Source organism: Xenopus laevis, chromosome 2L (assembly GCF_017654675.1).
Source record: "Xenopus laevis strain J_2021 chromosome 2L, Xenopus_laevis_v10.1, whole genome shotgun sequence".
Taxonomy (NCBI): domain Eukaryota; kingdom Metazoa; phylum Chordata; class Amphibia; order Anura; family Pipidae; genus Xenopus; species Xenopus laevis.
In genome coordinates, this window is record NC_054373.1 from 14,572,528 (window position 1) to 14,585,131 (window position 12,604).

At 38.1% G+C, this 12,604-nt stretch overlaps 1 protein-coding gene across 9 annotated transcripts in view; it reads left to right on the forward strand.

Moving 5' to 3' along the window:
* Positions 1–12,604, forward strand: part of synj1.L (synaptojanin 1 L homeolog) — a 75,889-nt gene that overhangs the window by 27,541 nt on the left and 35,744 nt on the right. For all 9 annotated transcript variants that reach the window (XM_041581567.1, XM_041581569.1, XM_041581570.1 and 6 more), the window contains exons 3-11: positions 1,308–1,394; positions 2,657–2,924; positions 3,173–3,398; positions 7,012–7,095; positions 8,581–8,642; positions 8,779–8,875; positions 9,964–10,136; positions 10,591–10,672; positions 12,075–12,227. In XM_041581567.1, coding sequence (XP_041437501.1) covers positions 1,308–1,394; positions 2,657–2,924; positions 3,173–3,398; positions 7,012–7,095; positions 8,581–8,642; positions 8,779–8,875; positions 9,964–10,136; positions 10,591–10,672; positions 12,075–12,227 — 1,232 coding nt within the window. The remainder of the gene's footprint in view (positions 1–1,307; positions 1,395–2,656; positions 2,925–3,172; positions 3,399–7,011; positions 7,096–8,580; positions 8,643–8,778; positions 8,876–9,963; positions 10,137–10,590; positions 10,673–12,074; positions 12,228–12,604) is intronic.

Here is a 12,604-nt window from a genome sequence, read left to right on the forward strand (position 1 = left end):
TATTTGCAGTGGCCCTTTTTCTATTATGAGGATCAATTCCTCTGGTTTGTTAAATTATAACAATGACTTTCCATAATTCAGGCCTCATCCAGACCAGATATACACATTGTCCTGCAAAATTTAAAATGTCAATAAAACCACTGTTGCAAGAAGACATCTAAGCTCAATTTAAAGGAGAATTTAATAATCAGCAAACCTGTAGCATCAGCTTATATTACAGACCAACCTCATTTTCTGCTGGATAATTAGTGACGAGCCCTAAGCTTAGCTTCTCAACAGCCAATCAGAGCCCACTGAGCATGTGAGTGTCACAGACACTTTCCAAGATGGTGACCCCCTGTGACAAGTTTGAAGTCCTGGATCATTGCTGCTATTGACAAGCTGAAACTTTAGCCTCGTGCAATAAGTTCACTATATAAAATGTCATTTTTAGCCTTATTCATTTTTAGGTTTTAGTTCTCCTTTAAAGGGCATGTAAAGGCAAAAAAAATATTATGCCATTTCTACTTTCTTTAATGAAAACGAAACCAATCTCCAATATACTTTAATTAAAAAATGTGTACAGTTTTTATAAGAAACCTGACTGTATGCAGTGAAATTCTCCCTTCATTTACTGCTTTGGATAGGAATTGTCAGATGGTCCCTAACTGCTCTGCAGGGAAACAATCATACTTCTGAACAGCAGGGGGAGCCCCCACCTTACTTCCCAGCCATGCAGAACTCAATCAGCTTTGTTTGTTTACCTGTTTTGATAACCACTGAGCATGTGCACAGTCTTGGTCTTACAAAGATGTTTAACAAAGTTACAAGATGGCGACCCCCTGTGGCCAACTTTGAAAGCATAAATCATTTGTTTGATTAGGCTTGTGGTGCAGTAAGTTCATGTTTATGTTTAGTATACAAAATACAGCATTTTTAGCCTTATACTCTTTTAGACTTTATTTGCACTTTAAGCATTTACCTGCCAGGCATGATACATTTTACAGCATTGCCCGTCAGAGACCTGAATGCCAGTGCCATAGAATTAATTTTTCTGGCTTCTTCTTTTTGGCCTTCTAGACACAACCATTTGGCCTCACCACCCTCGCTGTGAAGAACCATTTGCGGTGCTTTTGCTGAAATTTTATTTCTTCTGGTCTTGTACAGCAGATAAAACATGTATATCTCCTACATACAGATATGTACCGATAAATGCTAATAAGGTATTGCATTTTGTAATTTTGAAGCTCGAAAAAAATGTGCACCGAGTAAGTAAATCTACAATTATTCAGAAGCAAATGATAAATATTCATGTTTTTTCCCCACAGCATCTGCTGAAAAAGAAGCAATAAAGAACAGTTACACTAAAGTTATGGATGCGTATGGAATACTGGGAGTTCTGAGATTAAATCTTGGTAAGGACTTTTATTAAGGAGCTACCACCATTGACAGGGGGGGCAGGCCAGAATTTTATCACGTGCCTATTTGAAGCAAGGGGTCCTGACTGCCATGGAAGAGGCAAGGCTTCCCATTAAAGGGGTTGTTCAACTTTGAGTTAACTTTTAGTATGATGTAGAGCAGTGATCCCCAACCAGTGGCTCGTGAGCAACGTGTTACTCTCCAACCCCTTTGATGTTGCTCTCGGGGTCCTCAAAGCAGGTGCTTATTTTTCAATTCCAAGCTTTAAAGCAAGTTTTAATTACATAAAACCTAAGTATAGTGCCAAGTAGAGCCTCCTGGAGTCTGCCAGTCCACATAGGGGCTACCAAGTAGCCAATCACAGCTCTTATTTGACACCCAATGGACTTTTTCATGCTTGTGTTGCTCCCCAACTCTTTTTACATTTGAATGTGACTCACAGGTAAAAAAAGGTTGGGGACCCCTGATGTAGAGAGTGCCATTCTGAGACAATTTATCGGTCTTCATTTTTTACTATTTGTCGTTTTTGAGTTATTTCGTCCACATGACCCTAGCAACCATGCATTGATTTGAATAAGGGACTGCGATATGAATAGGAGAGGGCTTAATGGAAAGATGAGTAATAAAGAGTTGCAATAACAATACATTTGTAACCTTACAGAGCATTTGTTTTCAGATGGGGTCAGTGACCCCTATTTGAAAGCAGGAAATAATAATAATGAAGACCAATTGAAAAGTTGCTTAAAATGGGCCATTCTATAACAAATAACAATAAAAAGTTTACTTAAAAGTGACCCACCCCTTTAAAAGGGTAGAATTTGGGCTGGATTTGGCAGATCACATAATAATTTGGAGCATTGGGACTTGGCTAGGTGGGTTTGTTGCAGCACATTTATTGGCATGATTTAGCATTCCTAAGCCTTGGTATATCTGGCTATCATGTTGATAACTGAATCGTTTTACTTTTATGATCATTGCTAATTAAGGTCTTCTATGGGTGGTGGGTGGGTAGTTTTTTTGTTTTTTTTTTGGTAGAAACATGCTGTTATCTTTGTAAAAGATCAGATTGTGGAAGATTCAGTCACTGAGTTAGTCTACAACTGTGTTACTGTGCATTTTATAATAATCATTTTATAATATTTGTTTGTTGGGTCCATTTTAGCAAGAATCAGTACTGTATTTCTTACTACTCACTAAAATATTCTTGTCTTTTAAAAGATTCTCTTTGTTCTGCTTTTTTTTTTTATTATTATTATAGGAGACTCGATGTCATATTATCTAGTGCTGGTAACTGGGTGTATGTCAGTAGGCAAAATCCAAGATTCTGAGGTCTTCCGGGTGACTTCCACGGAGTTCATTTCACTGCGAATGGATCCTATGGATGAAGATCGCATGTCAGAAGTGCGCAAAGTATTAAATTCTGGCAGTTTCTATTTTGCTTGGTCTTCTACCGGAGTTAGCTTAGACCTCAGCCTCAATGCTCACCGAAGCACCCAGGAGCACACAACAGACAACCGGTTTTTCTGGTGAGTTGATATGTTTTTCCTGATAAGGAAAGGTAATCGCAATAGGCCTTCTATTTCTTTTTACGTTGTGCTGGGGTTTATACTAAGTCTTCTAATGGACATGGGAGATATAGATGAAAAGCCAAACCATACATTATTTAAGGAAACGGGTTGTTACAGATAATTATAGGCTTGCCTAATTACTTTTATTATTGTTCTATCTTAATCCATCTTGTTATTCTATGACTTGTCTTATTTCCTTCAAATAGGAACCAGTCTCTTCATTTGCACCTGAAGCATTATGGTGTGAACTGTGATGAATGGCTGCTACGTCTAATGTGCGGGGGAGTGGAGATTAGGACTATTTATGCTGCGCACCAGCAGGCCAAAGCCTGTATTATTTCCCGTCTCAGCTGTGAAAGAGCAGGTACTAGGTTCAATGTACGAGGAACAAATGATGATGGCCAAGCTGCTAACTTTGTGGAAACTGAACAGGTAAGAACACATGCAAACACTTGGTACAGGATGTATCTGGCATTTTTCATGCCACATTTTCAGGCTTTCCACAGGGGATGAAGCACTTGAGGAAGGTGCCCAATGTGGGGACTAAGCCCAGTGGATCTACAACCATCCACTCTTAAAATAAGAATATTTGAGGATTTAAGCAGGACCATGACCATGTAAGTGCTAGTGCTTTGTGGTGTTAAAAAGGTTACACATTTCTGAAATGACTTCTAATATTGCTTATATTTTAAAGCTCACCATTTAATACAAAAATTAACTAAGCACCATTTCCAAGGATACATTTTTAAAAGTTATTGATGGCTTTTCGTGTATTATAGAGCAGTATAGTATAAAATTAAATTTAAAAAGGCAAACCAGTATGCTGTCCCCAGGTTACGTAAGAGATAGGGTCTGTAGGTTTGTTCTTAAAAGGAAAGTAAAGTCTAAAATAGAATAAGGCTAGAAATGCTGTATTTTGTATATTAACATAAACATGAACTTACTGCACCACAAGCCTAATCAAACAAATGATTTATGCTTTCAAAGTTGGCCACAGGGGGTCACCATCTTGTAACTTTGTTATATATCTTTGCAATGCCAAGGCTATGCACATGCTCAGTGTGATCTGGGCTGCTTAGGGGCATCATAAATTATCAAAACAGCACAAGTCAAATAATATCAGCCAGAAACCGATACAGCAAGACTGATTAATAATCAGAATATACAGACTGCACTGGGTCCTGTGTTGTCATGTAATCTAATGTGGATTTTATACTTTTTGTATTGTTAAATACAAACTTTCTCCAACTCTGCAGAACCAGTGGCTGCAGCAAAATAATCTTCCAAATAGAATCTCAGTTTATCTTTTCAAATCTGGCTTCATGATCTTTGTTCCTGCAGCTGGAGTTGGAAACAGTAAAGGGGATGTAAAAGCAAAAATAAAATCCAATACAAATCTCTACACAGTCCTGACTGCTCTACAGGGAAACAAACAAAGCTGCTTGAGTTCTGCATGGCTGGGAAGTAAGGCGGGGGCTCCCCCTGCTGTTCATAAGTATGATTGTTTCCCTGCAGAGCAGTTAGGGACTGTCTGGCAATTCCTATCCATTAAAAACATTAAAAAATGTATACCGGTTTTTATAAGAAACCTGACTATATGCAGTGAAGGGAGAATTTCACTGCATATAGTCAGGTTTCTTATAAAAACCGGTACAAATTTTTTTAATTAAAGTATATTGGAGATAGGTTTCTTTTTCATTAAAGAAAGTAAAAATGGGATTTTATTTTTTTGCCTTTACATGCCCTTTAAGTCTAATTTGTAAGTAAGTTGAAACATATACATTTACTTATTAAATGCTACTTAGACAGATGTTTGTCTTAACATAGTATTTATTTTTACCTTTCTGTGCTTTGCAGTAGACAACACACACCAGAGGGTATTGGGGCGGGTGGTTTATTAAAGCTAAATGCTAATAAAGGCCAAGCAAACCACAGTACAATATTGTAATAGCCTCTGCATGTAAGTGTGAGTTGTGTGTAAGTCGGGTTTATGTAACTTGAGGACTCCTTGTATAAAGAAATGTGATCCATTGCCTGTTCAGCCTTTACTTTGTGTAAACCACGTTATAGGATGAAATTGTAAATATTGAGTGCAGAGAATTTAAGGACATGTAACGAAAGCTTTGGAGGAGCCTTTATTAAAGGGAGATTATGTCCCTGGCTGTTTGCAAAAAAGGCAATTTAGCTTTATGATCTTTCAGCATAGCAAGCAATATCAGAGCTGCAGAAATGTATCCCATAATAAAAAATAAAAAAAATCGGTGTGTAAAAGAAAATGCATCCTAATTTAATGATGATGGTCTCATTGTGTTTGATGTATTCTGCCTGAATTGACTGTCAGCTGAATGGTATTTTAGTTGATATGTCAAGGAACAAATAGAACATGGTTACATGTGAAAAAGGAACAAATAGAACATGGTTACATGTGAAAAAGGAACAAATAGAACATGGTTACATGTGAAAAGGAAGCTGTCAGTTGGAATTGGGGAAATTCACCTTTAAAGGAACAGTTTAGTCTATAACATAAACTTGGTAAATAGATTGGTTGTGCAATATAAAAAATGTTTCTAAAATAGTTGGTTAACCAAAATGTGTAAAGGCTGAAGTCAACAGAAGTCTAACAATAGCCAAAAACCAACCTCCTCCTTTGCAGCTCTCTAACCTTTTAGTGATTGACTTAAACGGAGGCCACATGGGACATAATTTTTCAGTTAGTTTGCCTTTGATCCTTAGCATTCAGCTCCGATACAGTTATGTCCCATGTGCCCCCCCCCCCATAAGTCACTTGATTGGTTTCTGACTAGGCTTGGGCGAATTTGACCCATTTAGTTTCGACAAAAATTCGGCGCTGGTGAAATGTCGCCGACGCCCATTTCATTTTTTTTTTTTTTACCCGTAACCCCATACAAGTCTGTGTGTTGTTTCTGCGGCGAAACAAGGCGAAAAAATTACCCATCCCTAATCCTGACCTGCAAAGCAGGAAGTAGTGTTCTGGCTATTATCATACAAATCCAGTGACTCCAGCTTTTATACATTATATTTTTGTCTAATACACTCCCTATACCATAACAAAATGCCCTCAGTCTTTTATTATTTGTACATGGTACACAGCTGTGTTTTTATTCTTGTCACCCTATTGCACATTTCCTTTATTTTGTATTTGTAGGGATTGATGTGATTTGTTATGTCCATAATAAAATGATTTCAGTCCTGATTATTTACAATATCTGTTAAGCAAATACTTGCATAAATGGGTTGCAAAGAATAAAAAGAAGGTGCATTCGGTAAGCTACTTGTGGTGATATCTAGATTTCTGTAATACAGACAGCCTTCATATAGAGATGAATTACTGTCAGGAGGTCACTCGTAATGTGACAAGTAGAGCCATAAGTATAAGGTTTATAGTCGACTGATACATGTTTGGGAACTAGTAAGTAGTTTGGTGTTTGTAGAAAGTGTTACGAGATTTTCCTTTACAAAGAATAGAGTGCGAGATCAACCTAGTCACTGGCCACATACTGTACCTTTTAAAGAGAATTAACCATTCAGATCAGTCCCTACCCCAGTGGAGCTTACAATCCGATTTCATTACTATCTGTACACAACACACACATACGCGGACATTAGCAGCCGGAGGGCAGTACAGTTGGTCCAACATCCAGAATATTTTATTTTAAAGTAATTCTTTACTTTCAGCATTATACCTGTGAGTAGTACTGCAAATATGTTTTTACACAATATCTAAAACTGACCATGCACTGTTATATTTTATAGCTGTGGAAAATTCAGCAGTCAAAAACAGAAGGCATTACAAAGAATTATAAGTAGCTGCTGCACAATTTTAGTTTTTAACTGTGATCATGAACTATGCTCATTCCTTGGTTGAATATGATGGACGCTGTTTGAATTATTCAAATCTTAGTAAATAGAATATTGGGGGGGATTCTTTTTAATGTGTTTTTAATTATTCCTATCAAATATGTTTGCATGAAAAATATTTTTTCTACCTTTTAATAGTAATAATCTTTCTCCTTCGCTTTCTTAGGTCATATACCTTGATGATTGCGTCTCTTCCTTTATACAGATTCGGGGTTCTGTGCCTTTGTTTTGGGAACAACCAGGCTTGCAAGTAAGCTTGAAATCTCATTTTCCACATGGTGGAAAGCGTGTTTGTTCATACACACGTGTAACCACACTAATTAAAATGTTTGTGTCCTGAATTTATTGTTATTAAAAATAGTACCGGTATAGGATCCGTTATCTGGAAACCCGATATCCAGAAAGCTCCGAATTACGGAATGGCCTTCTCCCATAGGGGCAAATTCACTAATATTCGTAGTTTCGCCAGGCGCAACTTCACCGCACTACGCCAGGCATAGTTTCGCCAGCGCTACGCAAATTCACTAAAATCCGAAGTTGCGCTCAGGGGTAGCGTAAGGTTGCGAAGTTGCGCTAGCGTTGATTCGCTAAGTAAAGCGAAGTTAACGCTAGCGAAGGCTAATTTGCATACGGCGCCAAATTCAAATTTCAATGGAGGAATACGTATCAGCACTACAAATGCCTAGAAAACCTTCAAATCAGCAAATAAAAATTTTATTTTGCCCTACACATGTGCCCACTGTCTAGGTAAGTTGCCATGAGTCAGGAAATGTAGGGGGGAAGGAGGGGAGCCCCAAAAATTTTTTCAATCTTTTTCAGCCTATCACCCAAAATGTAGAAAACACGCCAGCGTTTTTTGGGACTTAGAAAAAATTTTGACTTTTTTTGAAACAATCCCTATCTACTCTATTGCGCTTCGCCAGGTCTGAGGTGGCGAAGGAAGTCTAGCGTAAAAGGTAGCGTTCAGTACACTGCGCAGTTAGTGAATTTGCGTAGTTATGTCGCTAGCGAAATTTCGACTGGCGTAAGGGTGCGAAGTAACACTAGCGAAACTACGCCGGCGTTCGTTAGTGAATTTGCACAGTAACCAAAATGCCAAACGCTAGCGAATTAACGCTAGCGTTCGGCGCTTAGTGAATTTGCCCCATAGACTCCATTATAATCAAATGATTCACATTTTTAAAATTGATTTCCTTTTTTCTGTAATAATAAAACTGTACCTTGTACTTGATCCCAACTAAGATATAATGAATCCTTATTGGAAGCAAAACCATCCTATTGGGTTTATTTAATGTTTAAATTATGTTTTAGTAGACTTAAGGTTTGGAGAATTATAGAAAGACCCCAGAAAGATCCCACGCATTCTGGATAACCGGTCCTATACCTGTATAGAAGATTCATAGGTATTAAATTAATAACAATGTTAAAATAGGGTTTTTATGTGCTAGTAACCAGATTGACTTTGGACCTATTGCCCACCACAATGTAAATGTTAGGGGGCTAGTGCATGTTAGGACTACAATCCTAAAATCATGGTGGACAAATATGCCCCAGGTCAATCCGTATAACTTTGCCTTAAGCAGATAGTTAAATTTGAACTGAAACCCATGCATCAAAGACAACATTGTTGTAACCTGCAAATTAGTCCTAGTAATGCACAGATGCAAGCCGTGTCTATTGTATTATCCAACAAAAAGAGCCAGGCGCTAATCATACTCTTCATTTTTGGTGAAAGGTGGGATCGCACCGCGTTAGAATGTCAAGGGGATTTGAAGCCAATGCACCAGCTTTTGATAGGTACACTTCTATATTTGTAACTGCACTTTGCTTTTTCTCTTTTTGTTTCAGTTGGTTGGGGTATTTTTTGTTGCTGAGGTTTAAATATTAACTATCTGAGCATCTCTAAGGTTCTTTTTTTTGTGTTGCCTGACAGACATTTCCAGACTTTGAAGCGGCTTTATGGAAAACAATATATAATAAATTTACTAGGATCAAAGGAAGGCGAGACCATGCTGAGTAGAGCCTTTCAGGTAAGCTTGCATTTATTTTTCAATAAAGGTTTGAATACATCCTAATTGTAACACTGCTCAATTTATGGACCGGAGGTAATCTACTGCCGAAATCTATTGTTGTATAAATATATTAGAAACAGGTCTGCCCTGTTCTGCACAGAACAAGTAATACAATCATTTGGGTCCTCACCTTCATGCTACTCTGGGTACTGATGTCCCCGGCTCCAAATGCATGGTAGTGATAGTCGCTAGTGGTACATGAACATAGAATGAAGATTGGGTAAATATGAAGTTCCTTTAACCAATTTAACTTTTATCGATTTCTCTAAAATACACTGGAAAAAAAAATTACATATTCTATTTTTCCTCCATTCAGTCCCTCTGGTAACCTGATTGAAACAGATGTGGCTTAACCACTTTGGTAGGCCAGTGTAGCTTCATACACGAATAACTGGCCAGGAAAGCTGAAAAAGCACAGGCCTCCCTGTCGCACCCACACACAGGCTCAACAAGTGATTTATTAGTTTTTATAAGATACACTTGTTGGGACAGCAACATTCTTTGCTTGTTCTTTTTAATTGTATCTGACTAGCCATTGGGTCCCTAGAGGCAATGCTGGCCATAGACGCAAAGATCCGATCGTACGAATCATCGTACGATCGGACTTCCCCATCTCCCGACCTGCCACTAACCATTCTGATCAAATAAAGTAAAAAAGAACAGATGAGCAGATGTTCTGCCCCTGACAGCAATCATACGATATCTATGTCCGACCAAAGCTAGTGACAGTCTTCCTCTGAAAATCGTACGATCGGCAATACACGCAGAGATATTACCCGCAGCCGACCAATCTTTTAACCTGTCCGATCGACCAAACGACCGATCTCAGCCGGACGAAAAATGCCGGAACTTTCACACACGGTCCGAAAATCATACGAATCCTCGAATCATACGATCAGATCTTTGCATCTATGGCCAGATTAAGAGTATGATTTATCTATATAGCAGCAAACAAAATGGGTTATTATCTCTAGAAACTCATTGTATTTGTTATTGGTGTGTTCCTTTTTTTTTTTCTTCACTGTGATCTTCTCTTTTGCCCCTAGAATCATTTAAAAGCCTCCGAGCATGCAGGAGCTGTCCAAATGATGAACTTCGACTATCATCAGATGGTTAGAGGGGGCAAAGCAGAGAAGCTGCACAGCGTTTTGAAGCCTAAAGTTAACGCTTTCTTGGAGGAGTGTGGATTTTTCTTTCTTGACAAGAATGGAGTTCACAGGTTTGTGCAGTTTAAGTGTGAGAAACTATTCAAAGGCATTTCTAACCTTGAAGTGGTAAAATGTAACTGCTCCTTTATCCTGTCTGAAATGAGGCACAAATCCAATTTTTTAGTGAGTGAAACTATAATATGCAGAAGTCCTTTTCAGTTATGGTTGCTCAGATCCTCAAATGAGCCAATGACTAAGCGCCCTGAATGGGTGCGAAACGCGTAGAGTGGATGGAGAAATGGTTTTCTGTATATTCATTACGAAATGTGTTTTCTCTGAATGTAGTGTAATTAAGTGGTAATGTGCCAGCATTCTGGGACTGAAGTTGTAATAATAGACTCCATACTCTTCTGATGTAATATATGCTATTTATTTGGTTTAACATATGCTTATATCGAAAGCATGGTGTTGTTTTAAAGCCACTGAATATTTTAATCTAATTTTTTTTGTGTTTGATTGACTTAGGACTCAAAGTGGTACTGTTAGATCCAACTGCCTTGATTGTCTGGATAGAACCAACAGTGTGCAATCATTCTTAGGTCTAGAGGTGAGCCATGATCATGAACTCTTAGTAATTGTGTGTAAGTTCTTCTTATCTGACTTAGTATTTGCACCCCAAAGATCTCTCACCTACCCTGTATCCTAAAACCACTTTGCTAAACCCTTGCAGTTGGCTTCATTCAGAGGCAAGCAACATGTATTGCTTTCTATCTCTGCCTCTAGACAGATGTGGGTGGGCCTGTGTTATGTCATATAATTTTTTTCAAGGTTTATAATTATTGAAACAGACATAGTCCAGGAACTGCAAATACTGGACAATCTCCAGTTTGCAGGAACATTAAAGGGATACTGTCAAGGGAAAAAAATTTTTTTTCAAAATGAATCAGTTAATAGTGCTGCTCCAGCAGAATTCTGCACTGAATCCATTTCTCAAAAGAGCAAACAGATTTTTTTTATATTCAATTTTGAAATCTGACATGGGGCTAGACATATTGTCAATTTCCCAGCTGCCCCAAGTCATGTGACTTGTGCTCTGACAAACTTCAATCACTCTTTACTGCTGTACTGCAAGTTGGAGTGATATCACCCCCTCCTTCCCCCAGCAGCCAAACAACAGAACAATGGGAAGGTAACCAGATAGCAGCTCCCTAACACAAGATAACAGCTGCCTGGTAGATCTAAGAACAGCACTCAATAGTAAAAACCCATGTCCCACTGAGACACATTCAGTTACATTGAGAAGGAAAGACAGCAGCCTGCCAGAAAGCATTTCTCTCCTGAAGTGCAGGCACAAGTCACATGACCAGGGGCAGCTGGGAAATTGACAATATGTCTAGCACCATGTCAGATTTTTTTATATTCAATTTTGAAATCTGTTTTCTCTTTTGAGAAATGGATTTCAGTGCAGAATTCTGCTGGAGCAGCACTATTAACTGATTCATTTTGAAAAAAATGTTTTTTCCCATGACAGTATCTTTTTAAGACACTTGATTCAGTATCTCTAGTGACCTAAACCATTTGAACAAATTAACAATAAAATGACAATAACAACTGAGCATTATGGATACTGTCATTTTACACATCAAATTATCTCATATAATTTTAATATGACATACCATTAAACCCCTGAGATCATAGATTAGGATCATAGAGATTGGCTGCACGTACAGTGTGGCCTGTTCAAGCATGGTCTGTCCACTGACTAGCAATGTAGATTGGAATTCCTGTATTTATATTTCTTTCCGTGTCTACCAGATTATGTCTCAGCTGATACATTCCCTCCTGGGTTTTCGCATTGCTGCAAAATATTTCCAAAATAACAATACAAATAGGTTCAAGATAATCTGGATATTACAAGAAGTCTTTATTTTCATGGCTGAGATTGCAAGTTCCACAGCGCTGTAGAAGGATCTTATTTTCCATATGCGTTTCTCTTTTTCTTCACTCAGATGCTGTTAAAGCAGTTAGAAGTTCTAGGCTTGGCTGAAAAACCACAACTAGTCACACGTTTCCAAGAAGTCTTTCGTTCCATGTGGTCAACAAATGGAGACTCAATAAGCAAGATTTACGCAGGCACCGGTGCCTTAGAAGGAAAGGCTAAGGTGAGTGTCATGTTGTACCAAAAAAATGGAATGGCTTCTGCTGTTATGTGGTCCTGAGCTTTATTTTTATTTTCTTTTTCTGGATGCATTCCATGGCTGCTTAGTAAGGTTTTAAAGATTGCATAACTTAATATGTTCCTGCTTCAAATAAAAGAATACCATCTCCTTTGAATCTGCATTCTACATATGCACATAACATCTTTTTGTCTTTAAGGCTGAGTTGTGCTGCACTTTGTTACCCAGTGCTTGAGCCTCAGGAAAGTGGTTTGGTGTGACCAATCTCCCCTTACACTGACATCTCATTCAGTAGCATAACATGCTTGGGTTATAATTTAGCAATTTAATAAAATGGTACTTTTGTGTAGTCATGTGTGAAA